The sequence below is a fragment of the Heloderma suspectum genome, chromosome 10, assembly GCF_057233095.1.
Source record: "Heloderma suspectum isolate Gila_16-S chromosome 10, 16-S_ref, whole genome shotgun sequence".
Taxonomy (NCBI): domain Eukaryota; kingdom Metazoa; phylum Chordata; class Lepidosauria; order Squamata; family Helodermatidae; genus Heloderma; species Heloderma suspectum.
Genome location: NC_139467.1, coordinates 20,138,234 through 20,155,713, shown reverse-complemented (window position 1 = coordinate 20,155,713; position 17,480 = coordinate 20,138,234). Strand labels below are relative to the sequence as shown.

The window sequence follows — 17,480 nt, the reverse complement described above, 5'->3', positions numbered from 1 at the left end:
GGTGTTGAATGGGGCACAGCTACTGTCAGGGTGGATAAATAAATAATAAATAAATAAATACTGGACACAGTACTCCAGATGAGGCCTAACCAGTGCTGAGTGGAGGGGAACTAGGACTTCCCAGGATTTGGAAGCTATGCTTCTATTAATGCAGCCCAAAACAGCATTTGCCTTTTTTGCAGCCACATCACATTGTTAGCTCATATTCAGCTTGTGATCGACAACAATTCCAAGATCCTCCTCACTTGTAGTGTGGTTGAGCCACGTATCCCCCATCTTGGAACTGTGCATTTGGTTCCTTTTTCTAGGTGCAGAACTTGGCATTTATCCCTATTAAATGACATTCTGTTGTTTTCTGCCCAGCGCTCCAGTCTATCCAGATCACTTTGAATTTTGTTTCTGTCTTCCAAGGTATTAGCTATCCCTCCCAATTTTGTATCATCTGGAAATTAGATCAGCATTCCCTGCACCTCCTCCTCCAAGTCATTAATAAAAATGTTGAAGAGCACTGGGCCCAGGACTGAGCCCTGCGGTACCCCACTCATTACCTCTCCCCAGCTTGAGAAGGTCCCATTGATAAGCACTCTTTGAGTCCAATTCTGTAGCCAACTGTGGATCCACCGGATCGTTGTTTCACCCACTTTGAGCTAGTTTGCTCATCAGGATAACATGGGGCACTTTGTCGAAAGCTTTGCTGAAGTCAAGGTAAATTATTTCTACAGCATTCCCACAGTCCACAAGGGAGGTTGTTGTTGTTGTTGTTCAGTCGTTCAGTCGTGTCCGACTCTTCGTGACCCACTTGATCAAAAAATGAGATCAGATTCGTCTGGCAGGATTTGTTCTTGACAAATCCAAGTTGCCCTCAAGTAATCACTGCATTGTTTTCAAGGTGCTTACAAATGGATTGCTTTATCATCTGCTCCAGAATTTCCCCAGGGATTGGGATTGATGTCAGACTGACTGGTCTGTAGTTCCCAGGTTCCTCCTTTTTACCCTTTTTTGAAGATAGGAACATTAGCCCTCCTCCAGTCATCTGGCACTTCACCCGTCCTCCATGATTTCTCAAAGAGAATAGACAGTGGTTCTGAGAGTTCTTCTGCCAGTTCCTTTATTACCCTAGGATGCAGTTCATCTGGTCCTGGAGATTTGAACTCATTCAAAGTAATTAGGTGTTCCTTGACCATATGCCTATTGACCTCAAGCTGCAATCCTGCCCCTTCAGCCTGTACTTCGCCTTTGCCAGGGGGGTCATAGACCCTCTTTTGGGAGAAGACTGAGCCAAATAACAAATTGAGCACTTCTGCCTTTTCTTTGTCCTCTGGTATCATTTTGCCATCCATATTTATTAGCTGAACCACCATTTCTTTCCTCTGTCTTTTACTATGTACGTAGCTGAAGAAAGCCTTTTTGTTGTTTTTAGCATCCCTCACTAACCTCAGCTCATTCTCAGCTTTAGCCTTCCTGACACCATCCCTGCAATTCTGTGCTACCTGCCTGTACTCTTCCTTTGTAGCCTGGCCTTCTTTCCACTTCCTATATATGTCATTTTTTGTTTTCAGGTCATCTCTAAGCTATCTTATATCATAAGCTATCTCAAATCATCTATCTGTGGACTAAATGTGCACTATATAATGCCACTCCCCTGTCCTGACTGGGAATGATGGGAGTTGCAGTCCAGTACATCTGGAGGGCATCAGTCTGTGCATTATCCTTTATGGCTAGATTTAGTCTAATCATGTTATTATAATAGGTAGAAAGCTATCTCTAGTTTATGATGTGCTAATCATGAAGAATATGTGCTAATAACTATGACAAGATTTTCTTGTGCTTATTTTAATGCTGAATTATATTTTGGAAACTTAAAAAAAAAATCTGCAACTTAGTTTATTAGGGGAGCAGCCAACCCTATCCAGGGCTACTCCCCACCCAAAAACTGATGGCCAAAGTCAATTTCTTCCATTTCTCTTGGGGTTGAGAGGATGGACCCCACAGCTTTGGATGAGTTGACTTCATATATTGTGGTATTTGGCTCTTGCATTTGCCCAGCCAAAAATTCAAGTACTTTAGGGCTGTGGAAACTTCCTTGGAAGTCGATTGGGAAAGAGGCTTTCATACTTATCATTTTCTGTATAAAAGGAGGAGCTGTAGCTGAGAGATGTGGACAGTGGGCAGAGCTGTTGTTCTCCTTTGTCAAGCCAAGGAGGTCTACTGAAGGCCTGAAGGTAAGAGATTGTTTTGTAAGGTGCCCTATGACACAAATCAGCTGCTACTGTGGAACCCAGCTGATCGAAGACAGGCCATAAATGAGCCAAATAAGGATCCCTCCAGTTCAGCCTTCCCCAATCTGGTGCCCTCCAGATGTTTTGGACTACAACTCCCAGGATTCCTGATAATTGGTCATGCTGGCTGGAGCTGATGGGAGTTAAAGTCCAAAACATCTAGAGCAGTTTTTCTCAGTCTCTGGGATGGGACCCACAGTGGGACTCAGCCAAAATACAGCTGGTCTCAGTGCTGTAGACTGCCCAGTGCTTCTTTGCTTTAATGCCCTGTGCTATGGCCATACCATGCACATTTCATAGGTAGGCATGGCAGCAGGCATGGGTTAGAGAGCAAGGCTGTTGTTGTTGTTGTTGTTATTATTATTACCACTACTATTGCTACTACTAATAATAAATTTTAAATAATTTTTATAATTGGGAATAAAGAGGAAAGTGATAAGAGAGGGAAGCTGTTATAGGAGGAAGTGAATATAAATGCAGCAGGAGGGAAGGATGAAAGAAACTGGCAGTTGGGGATTGGGTACAACTTAAATGTGAAAGAAGCAGGGGAGAAGAAATGACAGATGGGTAAGAAAACTTTGAGGGACATGTTGAGGGAGGAGAAAAAGAAACAGTTTCCCCCCCAGTTTGTTTGTTTTTTACTTAGAGAAGGGGGGGCTAACCTTTTCTGGGTTGGTGGGCACATTTCGAATTCTGAGAGTGTCATGGGCACTCCCACAACATGGTTGCCATGGAAGGGCTTGCTCATTCATAAAATGGCTTCCATGGTGAAACAGTCATTTCCCAGAAGGCAAACTGGTGAGACTAATAGAAAAGTAACTATCCCAACAACATAAGTACAGGGGTGGGGGCGGGGGCGAGGGCGGGGTACAAAACTATTCCTTTGAACACAAGTAAAGGACAGTGTTTTGCTTTGCAGTATGATAAAGTCCTAGTTTTAACAAATTAAGGGCACAATTTTATGGGGGTAGGTGGCCACCTCCAAACTCGGAGGCAACTGCCTATCCAATATAGGGTGGGCAGATCATGGAAGGAAGCTTCTCCTCTGCACTCCAGCCACTCTGCAATTGTGAGTAGATGGCTGATTTTGGCTGTCTATCTGCAGCGCTTCAGAGTGGGGGGACAGCAGCTGGATGACACAAATAAAGCATCGTACTGGCCCTTCCAATGTCCCCTCCCCGCACTGCCCCTGGGAATGCCCCCTTTCCTTCCACTCCACACTGCTCTTCTGAGTGCAGAGCTGGGGATGGTCCACGCTGCCTAAGAGGCAGCAGGGGAAGGGGCAAGGAGGCAGTTTTCTGGGAACCAACCTCAAAGTATGGGCTCTGAGGTCGGTTACTGAAAACCAAATAATTCTATAGCCATCCAGCCACTGTCTAGCGGCCATAGGATTGCACCCTAAAATACTCTTAAGAAATGAAATTAAAATCAGGAGAGGAAGGGGGCCTGGTGGGCACCAAGAGTGGTGCCTGTGGACACATTGGTGCCCATGGGTCCCATTTTGGAAACCCAAACGTAGAGCCCCTGGATCAGCAAATTCTTCCCAAAATGGAGAGGCTAAGTAATGATACCTCCAATATAGATGTACGAGAATTTCTTTTGAGTTCACAAATCACTCAAAAATGCCCCGTTTGCAATCCCGAATGCTAACAGGGCAGCATGCTCTACAAAAGTGTTAGGAAATTCCTGAACTTGCGTTCACGTTCATAGAACATGCAGGGTAAAAAATGTGCACTTTTAAAATTGCACAACTTAAAAGCACACAACTTTAACAATGTTCAACTTTAAATATGCACAAATTAAAGCACACTTATTTTAAAACTTTTAAAAATGTATACTTCAAAATATTTTTAATTTGCATAATTGAGCTTTAACTAATGTGCATTTGTACAAGTGCACATTAACACTAATGTGCACTTGTGGTAATCCAAATTAGTGCAACTCCCCCCCCCCCCGAAATCTGGTCATCAAATCTATGGAAACTGCATGTCTTGGAAAAAAGAACAGTCTGCTGCCAATACCACAGCATGGATCCATAGAAATCAAAATTCATTAGAATCCATTGCGGATTTCTCTAACATCCTATCCAGAAGACACTGCTTCTAAGAGAAAATAACACACGTGCACCACAGGTAATGATAGGTCTGCAGCACCATCTCCAAAAGAGTATCACCTGCACGTATAGCTTAGGTTCTAAACTGTACGTCAGGCAAAAGCTCTTGGGTATAAGGATGTACTGTTCTTATACATGCACAAAATAGAAAAGAAGAAGAAGGGATCATTTTAAATATTTCTTTCTTGCTTGTTTGCTTTGCAGCCATGGCAATGAGATGGATCCTGTTTCTTGTGGCTGGTTTGATGCTATTGAGTGGTGAGTAAGCTGGACTTGAGGACACCTCAGCTCCCCCACCCCTTCATTTTTAGTATAGCTATCTGGTGAACGTGTGGCTTCTTAGAGCATTGGCAATGGGTAATGATTTTCTTTACATTTATGGATGTATTGATTTTGTAACATTCGTTACGTCTGCATTTTGAGAATTACCAGGTGCCTTTCATTCCATTGTCTGCACATTGACAAAATCAGATTTGTTTCCAATTTCCTGAATTTGCAGAAATTTGGATTTGCACAAATTTGCACTGTGCAAATGCACAAATCCCCCCTATGCCTTTTGGCTCCAAGTAAAGACTCCCCCCCCCCCTGCACATTTTAGCATTCTAGGCTTTTAGCTCTGCTGTTTAAAATCTGTATTTAAAATCATTACATTGCTGCTAGGTTTTATTCCAGTTGTACTTTTATACTGTAGTTTTAAGCTTTTATATTTTATATTGTTTTATGCTGCACTTGTGATTTTAATTTTTGCGAACTGCCCAGAGAGCTTTGGCTATTGGGCTGTATAGAAATAAATAAATAGAATATTTATTTATGTATTTATTTATTTAAGGAGTGAAACATTTCAAGGGGAGGGAAGGGGGGCAACAATTTTAGTATTTGAGATGGTGGAGGGAACCATCTTTCCCAGAGGCACTCTGTGAAGGTAGAATGATGGCAACTAGAGCTCTGCCTTTGATGCTGCTGCCAGCAAAAGCTAATGGCTTCAAAATCCTGCAGAAAAAAAAGAAGGAAGAAAGGGAAGAAAAGAAAGGGGGAGGGAGGAAGCAATAAGCCCCCCCTCCACATCAGAATGTGATGTGGAGGGGGGGCTTTACCATGGCTTTACCATCTGGGGGCTCTAATTGTGACCCCTGAAAAATTCTGCAGTTGGATGTACGTTTGTAGAGAAGTAACTTCCACTGTGTTCAGTGGAATTTATTCCTAGATATGTGCACAGGATTATGGCCTAAGAGTACAATCCTACGCATGTTTAGACAGAAAAAAGTCCTACAACTCCCAGTAGGACTTTTTTTCTGTCTAAACATGCATAGGATTGCGCCCGGAGAGAGCAATCCTATGGCCTCTAGTCAGCCGCTAGACAGCCATAGGATATATGGGTTTGTGGGAACCAGCCTTCCCCACCTTTCACGCTGTCTTGCAGGCAGTGTGGAACAGCCCCGTGCTCCGTGCTCTGAAGAGGAGCATGGAGTGGCCAAAATGGGGCATTCCGGGAGGCATTCTGGGGTGGGGAGGGTGGAAATGCCAGTATGACACATCCAATGTGTCGTCCAGCAGCCTCCTCCCCCGCTCCACCATCCTGCGTCTAGACAGCTGAAAGTGGCTGTCCAGCCACAAATGCAGGGCAGGAGAGGCACAGAGGAATGATCCCCTCCATGCTTCTCCTGCCCTGGATTGGATAGGCAGTCGCCTCCGAGTTTGGAGGCGGCTGCCTATCCCCGTAGGATTGTGCCCTAAGAGAGCATTCCTATGGCCTCTTGACAGCATCTGAGGAGCCATAGAATGCTGAGGATTTCTCCCTCTGAGGTTGTAGACAGAGCTATGAACTTAGAGCAGGGGACCGACCAGAGTGAGGATTTCCCCCCACTGCCCTGCCCCTAGAGGAATCCTCCTCAGAGGAAGAACTAGAGCCTCCAGAACCCAAGGGCACACCAGATCTCTCACTGTCCCCAGACAAGGAGGAGCTTGGGCCTTCGGGGGAGGCCAGGACAGGTTGGTCCCTGTCAGGTTGGGGGGACTCTGGAGCAGATGCTGATCAACCCCCCGGCCCCCAGGAGCATCATTTCCTCAAGCAAGAGTCCAGTAGGGCTCCTGTGAGAAGGAGTGCAAACATGGTGTCCTCGGGAAAAAGTAACTCATCTTGAGTACGGCTCTGGCCAGAGAGCTCTAACGGACAGCAGCTGAGCCCAGGTGGGACTGAGCAGCCTTTCTGGTTAAGAGCCTTCAGTCAGAGCTTGCTAGCTACTGGAAACAATGCCTCACCAGCTCCTCCTGCCTTGTGACTGAACTTCTGTGCTACAGATCTTGGATGCCTGCTTGACTCTGCTGCTGGATTGTGCAGATATATCTGCCTAACTGCATTTGACGGCTGACTGTTTGCTTTGCCAGACTCCATAGGCTGGACTGGTTGCCTGTTCTTTGACCCTGTGCCTGTTATCTTGATCATTTCTGCCTTTGCCTGAACTCCCTTGAACAGAAACCTGTCTGCTGGAACATTGGCCTGGTTTACTACTTGGCCTTGTGGTCAACTCTGTCACTGAGACTGCTACAGCCAATGCAGGACATCCACCCACCCACCCCCCAAGCCCCTCCAGCTGCCACAGAAAGCTCTGCAGGACTCTCTGTCCTGAGGTTGGAGCGCCAACCTGAGGAGGAAGAGGGGACACTGGGGTACGCCCCTCCCAAGCTGAGTGTGTTGCATGGGCTCGGAGACCTGTGTAATGTAAAAAGGATTTTGGGACTTTGAAGGTGCTGAAAAAGCCTCTGCCATTCCTCCCATCTTGTCGGGGTGTTGTATACTCGCCTCGGAATGCTCCAATATCGGAGCACTCTGTCCCATGAGACACCCATAGTAATGCTCTCTAAGGCTGCAATTATATACACACTTACCTAGGAATATGTCCCATTGAACTTAGTGGGACATATCCTTGAGTAAGCATATTCAGGATTTCACTGCATGTTAACTATATGTCACTGGACAAAGTGCTTTTTTAATTTGTTGTCTTAACTCTACTGCAGCCCAAACCCACAGACAATGGTGGCAAGATTGGAAAGTGGGCAGGGCTCCTGCACAATTAATAGCTGTATAGAAGAGTTAATGCCGCGAGCTGTTCTCTCTTGTACTTAACTATTGAAGGTGTAGGACCCCTGTTCTTTTTTGTAACTGGCCACCCTACCACCGGATGATCCTAATACTGGATGAGTTCCAGTATTATGAGAGTGGGGTGGGGTGGGGAAAACAAATTTCTTGTTGGAGCTCAAATATTTTGGCCACCTAATGCGAAGAGAAAACTCTCTGGAAAAGACCCTGATGCTGGGAAAGACTGAAGGCAAAAGGAGAAGGGGACGGCAGAGGATGAGATGGCTAGATAGCATCACCGATGCAATGAATATGAACTTGAGCACGCTCCGGGAGAGAGCGCAGGACAGGAAGGCCTGGCGTGCTATGGTCCATGGGGTCACGAAGAGTCGGACATGACTGAACGACTGAACAACAACAATTCAGACATCACACTAAGCCATGATGGTTGAGAGTTTTGAGCTAACCATGTTGGCTTAGAGTAATGTATGAACAGGCATCTGTCCCAGTCATGGTGGCTTATTAACCACGGACTAACCACATTCACTAACTGCTTGCTGCAAGATGGTTAGTGGGCTCTACCATGGCTTAGTGTGATGTCTGAACAGCCTTCGTGGTTAATTGACAGCTGCCATAGAGCGCTGCAGCAAGGGTGGCCAAAGAAGGAGTAGCCACCGAGCACCAAAATGGCCAGCAGATCCAAGCACCAAAATGGCCGACAGCACAAAGGCTGTTGGGATGCATGACCACTCATTTTGAGGACTGCAGATTCCTGCAGGAGGAAGGGTGGTTAGAGAATGGTTAGTCTAACCCCATTGTAGAACTGCACATGTGACAGTAGCACTCTCAGTGGTTAGCCTAACCACCCTTCTATAATGTGTGTCTGAACAGGGCCATTGTTAAATCCTGATAAATAAGATGTTCTAGCTCAGTTGATGATTGTAGTTCCTCCCCCATATCTTTTGGAAGTCTTTCTGAGATAGAACAACCAGAACAGCGCACAGTTTTCCAAATGTGGCCACACTATAAATGTATATAATTTCATTACATTGCATGATGTACAATTGTCAGACCCTTTCATAATTCATTCCTTGTTTTGTTCTTCCTTTTAGGCTCTTCTGTAGCGAGATCTCGTGGGAAGGAATTCATCACAGCATTTTTGTTCAACATCAGGCAAAGCCAGCCCAATGCTAAGTTTGAGCTGCTTATCACCGGATATCATCCTGCAACCAGCGTCACAGTGACTGTGAACAAACAGAACTTCCAGAAAACCATTCCCGTCAGTGAAGGACAAACAGTGTCAATTGAGCTTCCAGCCTCCCTTGAGATGGTGGAGACTGGCACCTTTGATGGGACTGTGCTGATCCAAGCTAACAAAGACATCTCTGTCTTCTCCCGCAACCACAAGGACTACTCCACTGGCGGCACAGTCGTGTACCCAGTCCAGCAGCTGGGCAAATTGTATTATGTGGTAACACCACTAGGTGGTCAAGCACATACTTTCAAGGAATTTGCAGTCCTGGCCTATAAAACTCCCACAAAAGTTGTCATTCATCTGAAAGGGGCTGTGACAGTCAAAGGTCGTTTTTATGATGCAGGGAGCAAGCTGGTTGCTGACCTCAAGGCCTTCCAGGCAATCCAGCTGCAAAGCTCAGAAGATTTATCTGGCACCAAGGTTGAATCGAACAGACCTGTGGCTGTCTTGAGTGGACACAGCTGTGCTCAGAAGCACACAGCCTGTGACCATGTGGTTGAACAGCTCTTGCCTGTTTCCCACTGGGGAACCACCTTTATTGTCCCTCCTCTGTCCTTCCAGACCCGTTTTGACATTGCTTATGTCATCGCTTCCCAAAACACTGTGATCAAATACCAATCTGGGGACAGAGAACGCTCCCGAAACATGGTGACTGGTGAAGTAATCCAGCTTGTTGTGAGGAGCTCTCAGCCACTTTTCATCTCTGCTGATGCTGGAATTCAAGTCCTTTTCTTCTTCACTGGTGCCACAAAAGGAAACAGTTCCTATAACAAACTGATGCCCTTTTTTCCTGATGCCCCCAAAGAAAGCAGAATCTATGACCCATTCCTCATCAATATTCCAGCTTTAGCAAGCTATTGCAGGCTGTACCATATTGATGGGATGGGACAGAATGATAATTATGCTATCATCATAGCTAGTACTTCAGAATCCAGCCAGATCCAATTAGCGAGGAGGACCATTGCAAACATCCAGTGGAGATCAATTCCTGGCACAGAATATTCTTGGGCTGAACACCTCTTGGGCACAGAAACTAGTGCTCTCCCTGTAGAGCATCCCACCACTTCTTTTGGGCTCTTCAACTTTGGAGGTTCATATCGTGATGGCTATGGCTCTGTAGCCCTTTGCTCCTGCAGTAAGTAGTCTCATTTTCTTGCAATGAAGGAACAGTCTGGCAATAAAGCAGTTCAGAATTCTATGGGATTCACTGGGAGATTATTTTTAAATTCATTTGTCTGCATCTGTTTTAAAGTATCCCATCACTGCCCAAGGTTTCTACTACCAATGATATTCTCATCCCTTCTTCCTTGAGCATTAGCTGCCATTTCATACTATTACTGCAGAAGGCAGTGAATATGCAAGTCTTATTTTATTTAATAATATCTAGAATGGAAATTGTTTGCTTATTTCAAAATTCTTCAGGGCCTCTCTAAATAACTATGAGAAGTTTAACTCTATTTAATCTGGGGGAAAATACCAGCAATAGATTTTCTTTCTTTCTGCTGTTTATTTGCAGATTTTTTTTCCCCAAGAGCCAGCAGAGATTAAGAATTCCATGACTTTCCCAAGACAATAATTTCCTCATTTCCACAGTTACCTTCCAGGGTCGAAATAACTTAACTGTATAGAGTAAGGGACTCCTAGGTAGGGATGTACGAAATCCCCCTTACCTGGCTCCGCTGGGTTCCGCTGGGGGGGAGGCACTCCGTCCCTCCCCCCTGGAATCCTGGCCAGCCAGCTCCGCTCCGCGGAGATTCTGCGGAGCCGCCAGCCGGCTCCGCCAGCAGCCAAAAATCCGGCCACTGGCTAGCAGGGACGCAAATGGCAGCGGCCGTAGCCACCGCCATTTGCGTCCCTGTAGTCAGCCATGATAGGCTACGTAAAGACTTACGTAGCCTATCACGTCTGGCTTAAAAAACAAAAACAAAAACGCGCATACGCAAATGGCGGTGGCTACAGCCGCCGCCATTTGCGTTCCTTATTTTTGGCCATCTTAGTCTACGTAAATATTTACATAGACTAAGACGGCGAAAATAAGGGGGAACGCAAATAGCGTCCGCTATGCTATTTGAGTTCCCCTTATTTTTGCCATCTTAGTCTACGTAAATATTTATGTAGACTAAGACGGCCAAAACTAAGGAACGCAAATGGCAGAGGCTGTAGCCGCCGCCATTTGCGTACGCTTTTTTTTTTTTTTAACCCAGCCATGATAGGCTACGTAAATCTTTACATAGCCTATCATGTTGTTGTTGTTGTTTAACAAGACTGCAAATGGCAGTGGCGGCAGCTGGTCGGAAGACCAGCCGTCGCAGCCGCTGCCACCGAAGCCGCTGTCACAGCCACCGCCGCCCGGAAGATCCTCCCCAGGTAAGTCTTGTCCTAGGGGGGATCCGCGGGGGGGCGGGGGGGCAGGCTGTTCCACCACAGATTTCAGGGGGCTGAATACACTGGCATTCGGCCTCACCGAGATCCGTGGCGGAATTCTCTGCCATCCCTACTCCTAGGTCATCTAGTTCGACAAATACCTAATATTTTTTAACAAACACTTTCTGCATGTAGCCTAGGGGTGTATGAATGACTTACCCCATTCCGCTGGGGCCATCCGCTGGGGGGGGAGGCGATCCGTCCCTCCCCCCTGGAATCCTCCCGGGCCAGCTCCGCTCTGCAGGGAGCCCACAGAGCCACCGGCCGGGGCCACCCGCAGCCAGACTGCCGTCTGCTGCTGGGCTGCAGCCCCAAATGGCGGCTGCCATAGTGGCCACCATTTGCATCCCTGCAGTAGCCATGATAGGCTACATATATATTTACGTAGCCTATCACGGCAAAAGGCAGGAACGCAAATGGCAGCCACTATGCCATTTGTGTTCCTGCCTTTTGCCATGATAGGCTACGTATATATTTACGTAGCCTCTCATGGCTACCGCAGGGATACAAATGGCATCCCTGCATTAGCCGTGATAGGCTACGTAAATACTTACGTAGCCTATCATGGCTAAAGTGGAATGGAAATAGCTCCTGCAAACCGGGGCAGCCATTCATGGGGCAGCACACAGCCGACAAAGGTAGGCTCTGTCCCGGGGGGATTCTGGGGGGTCGGAGGGATTGTTCCTTTCTGCCACAGACTCCAGGGGGCTGGATTCTAAAGAATCCAGCCTCACTGGAGTCTGTGGCAGAATTCTCTAACATCCCGAATGTAGCCCAAATAATGTTATTGAGAGAGATCATTTTTCAGAGAGTGAGACTGTACGAATTTACAAACATACATCCAAAATATTAGAAGTCTAAAGCCAAAGAATTGGCTCATTGGTTGAAAACAATATGTGAAATTGAGATCCCACCCTATCTTTCTTATTAAACCCCTCTTGTTGTGCTTCCCTGTTTCCTTGGCCCATTTCCTCAACCCTCCTTCTCTGTCACCTACTTTGAGTTAGTGCATAAGAAGAGCCAGGCTGTATCAGACCAAGGTTCCATCTAGTCCAGCATTCTGTTCATACAGTGGTCAACCAGCTGTTGACTGGGAACCCACAAGCAGGTTCCTGGAGAGTGTCCCAGGGAACACTGGATTTTTCAGGTTCAACCCCCCCCCCCCCAGTCCTAAAGCCATAGATACAACTACAACTTTGGGAGGTGGACTTGAACATCTGATCATCTCACTGCCACCTCCTCCTCCCCCTCACAGCCACCATGAAAAGAACCATGGTGCCTGTTGTCCAAAGTCACAGAAGCAGCTGTGGAGAACCTCATAGATGGCTTCTCCAGCTCCAGCCCCAGCCCTGGTGGCGTGCCTCCTCTAGACAGGCTCAGAGGCTCATCTAGAGGGGATAAAAGGAGGACAAAGGGATAGAAATTGAATCCATTGCTCATCCTGCCCTGCTGGCAGCTGCACAACAGGGCATTGGATACTCAGAAGCCTCCACATTTGCCCTCAGTCTCTTGCCTATTCTACACCCTCCCTTCAGCTATCTTACCCCTGGGTACTATTTCTCTTATTTTCCCTGCTAGGATCTCTTTCTAGTAGAGCTGAGCTGACGCACAAGATATTTTTCTGAGCAAATTTCTCAGGGTTTTTTTCCTCACCAAGAATGCAGAATTTTCTCGAAATGTTCTCTACCATTTTTGTGTGTGGCAGCCACCATTCTGCCCCCCCACCCCATGCTCTGTAATGATGATAGGTCCAGGGTATTAAGGGTGATTCCAAAATGGTGGCCAGGCCAATGCACAACACCTAGTTGAATTGTGGAATTCACTACCACAATATGTAGTGGTGGCCACCAATTTGGAAGGCTTTAAAAGGGGATTAGACAAATCTATGGAGGAGAAGGCTATCAATGGCTACTAGTCCTGAAGGCTATATGCTATCTCCAGTATCAGAGGCAGTATGCTTATGTACACCAGTTGCTGGGGAACATCAGTAGGAGGGTGCTGTTGCACTCATGTCCTACTTACGTGTTTCCCTACAGGCAGGTATTTGGCCACTGTGTGAACAGAATGCTAGACTACAAGGTCTGATCCAGCATGGGTCTTCTTATGTTCTTAACACAGTTTGTTTATTTATTTATTAATCAGATTTATCTACGGCTTTCCACAAAGTTTCAAAGTGGTCAACATACAGTGTCATACCATCAAAATAACAATAAAATAAAACTACAAGATAATAAAAATACTGATCAGTGATTAAACTGCACACTCTCCTGTGTGCTACAGACCACAACTGGCTGGGTAACCCTTCAGGGAAAGCAGTGGCACCAAAGAAAACCAAAATGTAGGAAAAGAAGAAAGAAGCTGTTCTACTGCCTCCATTTGTGGTGAACCTCACCCCTAAGAAACTATTGGAGAATTTCTCCTCTCCCTGGAGAAATTCCTCTGCCTACAAATAGGGCGGAGAATTGTGAAAGACCTTGCCCACAGCGCTATGTTTTATGTATTTATGTAGCAGGGATGCATGAAAATTTTGTTTCAGTTTAGTTTTGAGAAGAAATCAAAATTCACAAAGTTCCCCATATTTGGGACAAAAAGAATGTGATTAAAAAAAAGAATGTGGGAGAAATTGGAATGGACAGATTCATCCATCCAGGCCCAGGGCTTTGAGTGCTTTGCTCTTAAAAGTCTGGGTTTGGATTCCTATGTATTCAACCATGTTAGAGCTGCATTAGAGTTGCCACCTCTTTCTTCTGACAGGCTCCTCATCTTTCATAACTATATGGCAGGCTGGTAGATTATGGTCCTCTGTATGCTGGGAATAGCTGTATCTATTGAATTTGTCTGGTGCACATGGGTGAGAATTTAATTTCAGTTCATCTTTGATAAGAAGTTACCAACATTCACAAAGTTCTTCATATTTGGGAGAGAAAGAACTTGAGATACATATTTAAAAAATAGAATGCAAGAGAAAATGAAATTGACAGATGTGCCCATCCTTAAAGTACATCCAAAATAGTTGGAATACCTCTTTCCAGATTGGCCTTCCCTCCTCCAATCGACATCTTATGTCCAACTTACCTGGATGTAGCTTCAGGTCATTAGCTGACATCCAGATAAGAGCTGATTCGAGTTTTAGTTTTGCTAGCCTGATTTCATAGCAGTTTGTGGTTGTGGTGAAGTGTGAATATGGTCTGTGTTTTGGAGGCTGTGGAATTGGTCTCAGCTGAAACCTTCTATCATCGAAATGAACAAATGTATATGAGCCTTTCTACATGAGGCTTTTATTATGTGCTCGTGATTCTTTACTCGCAATTGTTTACAGGTTCTTTAGAAGATTTTGTGATCCTCCAGTGTTGCTTCTGCTTTTTAAGAGCACTTTCCTGGGGGGTTTTAGAGTAGGGAAAATGGAGTATTATTTCTGAAAGTGAAATAAAAGATGTTTTCCTACTTGTGTAATTGTGATATTCTGCTATAGCACAGTATCACCTAGAGGTTATGTAGCAGACAAGCAGGAAAGGAAAAGCTGTTTGTGTAGAGCTATGATCTCAATTCTCCAATGAAACTAAAAATAGGTACAGCAGTGAACAGCATCATGTAGAAAAGCTCTAAGTGTATAAGTCTGTTACAGGTCTGATGGTCTTTTTCTTTGCTGCTTTTTAGGATCAGCATCACAGTCTCCTGCCCATAAGCCAAAAGGTAAAGTGCACATGGATTGAGGCCTGAATTTGAGTTGAAGAATTCTTTAGACTTAAAACTGTGTCACACTTATAAAAAATGGAGAACTGTATCTTGGGAAAAGAGTAACTTCCCAAGAACAACTTCAGGCTCCAATTGCGATCCAGGTGTTAATGAACTTCGTGTGACTTTGTCTGGTACAGTAAAAATTTATTTATTTATTTATTTATTTATTTCATTTCTATACCGCCCAATAGCCGAAGCTCTCTGGGCGGTTCACAAAAACTAAAACCAAACAACACACAATAAAACAATTTAAAATATATAGAACATTAAAACCACAATATAACAATACAACCACAATAAAACCTAGCAGCAGTACAGGAGTTTAAAATACAAATTTAAAACAGCAAAGATAAAAATTTAGAAAGCTAAAATGCCTGGGAAAATAAAAAGGTCTTCACCTGGCGCCGAAAGGAGTACAATGTAGGCGCCAGGCGAACCTCACTAGGGAGCTCATTCCAGATCCGGGGTGCCACAACAGAAAAAGCCCTCCTCCTAGTAGCCACCCGCCTCACTTCCTTTGGCAGGGGCTCACGGAGAAGGGCCGCTGATGATGATCTTAAGGTCCAGGCAGGCACATATGGGAGGAGACGATCCTTCAGGTAACCTGGCCCCAAGCCGTTAAGGGCTTTGAATGTTAACACCAGCACTTTGAATCGGGCCCGGAAATGGACTGGCAGCCAGTGCAGCTGGAAAAGTACTGGCGTAATATGAGCTCGCAGGCCAGTCCCTGTTAACAATCTTGCTGCCCTATTTTGGACCAGCTGAAGTTTCCGGACCGTTTTCAAAGGCAGCCCCACGTATAACACATTGCCGTAATCCAGACGAGAAGTTACCAGAGCATGGATAACTGTAGCTAGGCTATCTCTGTCCAGATAAGGGCGTAGTTGGTATACCAGCCTAAGCTGATAAAAAGTGCTCCGTGCCACTGAGTTCACCTGTGCCTCAAGTGACAGTTCTGGATCCAAGAGCACCCCCAAACTACGAACCTGATCCTTTAGGGGGAGTGCAACCCCCTCCAGAACAGGTTGAATATCACCTAGCCGGGCAGACGAACCACCCACTAACAGTACCTCCGTCTTGTCTGGATTGAGTTTCAGTTTATTAGCACTCATCCAGTCCATTACCGTGCCCAGGCACTGGTTCAGAACAGCCACTGCCTCACCTGGTTTTGATGAGAAAGAGAGGTAGAGCTGGGTGTCATCCGCATATTGATGGCACCTCAGCCCACACCTCCGGATAACCTCCCCCAGCGGTTTCATGTAGATGTTAAACAGCATGGGGGATAGAATAGAGCCCTGTGGAACCCCATGGCACAATTGCCATAGCACAGAGCAATAATCCCCCAGCACCACCTTCTGGAATCGGCCATCCAAGTAGGAGCGGAACCACTGTAGTGCAGTGCCTCCAACTCCCAACCCAGACAACCTATCCAGAAGGATACCATGGTCGATGGTATCGAAAGCCGCTGAGCGGTCCAGGAGAATCAACAGGGTCGCACTCCCCCTGTCCCTCTCCCGGCAGAGGTCATCCCACAGGGCGACCAAGGCAGTTTCCGTTCCAAAACCAGGCCTGAAGCCCAATTGAAATGGATCTAGATAATCCGTTTCATTCAACAGTGCCTGGAGCTGTCCTACAACCACCCGCTCAAGCACCTTGCCCAGGAAGGGGATGTTGGCCACTGGCCTATAATTGTTAACATCCTCTGGGTCCAGGTTAGGCTTTTTCAGGAGTGGTCTAATTACTGCCTCTTTTAAAGCAGCAGGCACCACTCCCTCTCTCAAGGAGGAATTTACAACCTCCTGGACCCAGCCAGACATCCCCTCCTTGTTTGATTTAATAAGCCATGAAGGGCAAGGGTCAAGCACACAAGTGGTCGATCGGACTTGGCCAAGCACCTTGTCCGCATCCTCAGGCCTCAGTAACTGAAACTCATCCAATAAAACTGGACCAGACGGTGCTCTGAACGCCTCTACCAATGGAACTGCATTAATGGTGGTGTCCAATTCATGACGAATCTGAGCGACTTTATCCTCAAAGTGCTGCGCAAACTCGTCACAGCGTGCTACCTAGGGATGGCGGAGAATTTCTCCCCGAAACTTCGGGGGGCCGAGCGCCAACGTGTTCGGCCCCCCGAACAAGTTTCAGGGAGAAATCCCCCGCCCCCCCCGCCCCCCGCCCCCCCCCGGGACAGGACTTACCTTCCCTGAATGTCCCTCCCGGCGGCGGGTCCGGCTGGCGGTTCGTCCGGTGTTCGAGCGGGGCGGGAGTGGCAGCCGGTCTTTCGAGTTGTTGCCCTTATTAACGTTGCGTTGCCCTTATTTTCGCCGTAGTCTACGTAAACATTGACATAGACTACAGCAACTAAATAAGGAACGCGAATGGCGGCTCCCTATGGGGGCCGCCATTTGCGTACGCGCTTTTTTTTTTTTTTTTTAAAGTCACCCGTGATAGGCTACGTGACAATTCACGTAGCCCATCACGGCTGACTTTCCAGATCTAGCCGTGATAGGCTACGTGAATCGTCACGTAGCCTATCAGGGGACGTGTTTGTTTTTTTTTTTTACTTTCGAGTTCGCCGCCGGGCGAGGCGGGAAG

The 17,480-nt window shown here is 46.3% G+C and overlaps 1 protein-coding gene across 1 annotated transcript in view; it reads left to right on the top strand.

Moving 5' to 3' along the window:
• The first annotated feature begins 2,202 nt into the window (after positions 1 to 2,202).
• Positions 2,203 to 17,480, top strand: part of LOC146337912 (IgGFc-binding protein-like) — a 28,751-nt gene continuing 13,473 nt past the window's right edge. Inside the window, exons 1-4 of the mRNA XM_084815451.1 lie at positions 2,203 to 2,222; positions 4,597 to 4,650; positions 8,581 to 9,858; positions 14,805 to 14,840. Coding sequence (XP_084671577.1) covers positions 4,599 to 4,650; positions 8,581 to 9,858; positions 14,805 to 14,840 — 1,366 coding nt within the window. The 5' untranslated portion in view covers positions 2,203 to 2,222; positions 4,597 to 4,598. The remainder of the gene's footprint in view (positions 2,223 to 4,596; positions 4,651 to 8,580; positions 9,859 to 14,804; positions 14,841 to 17,480) is intronic.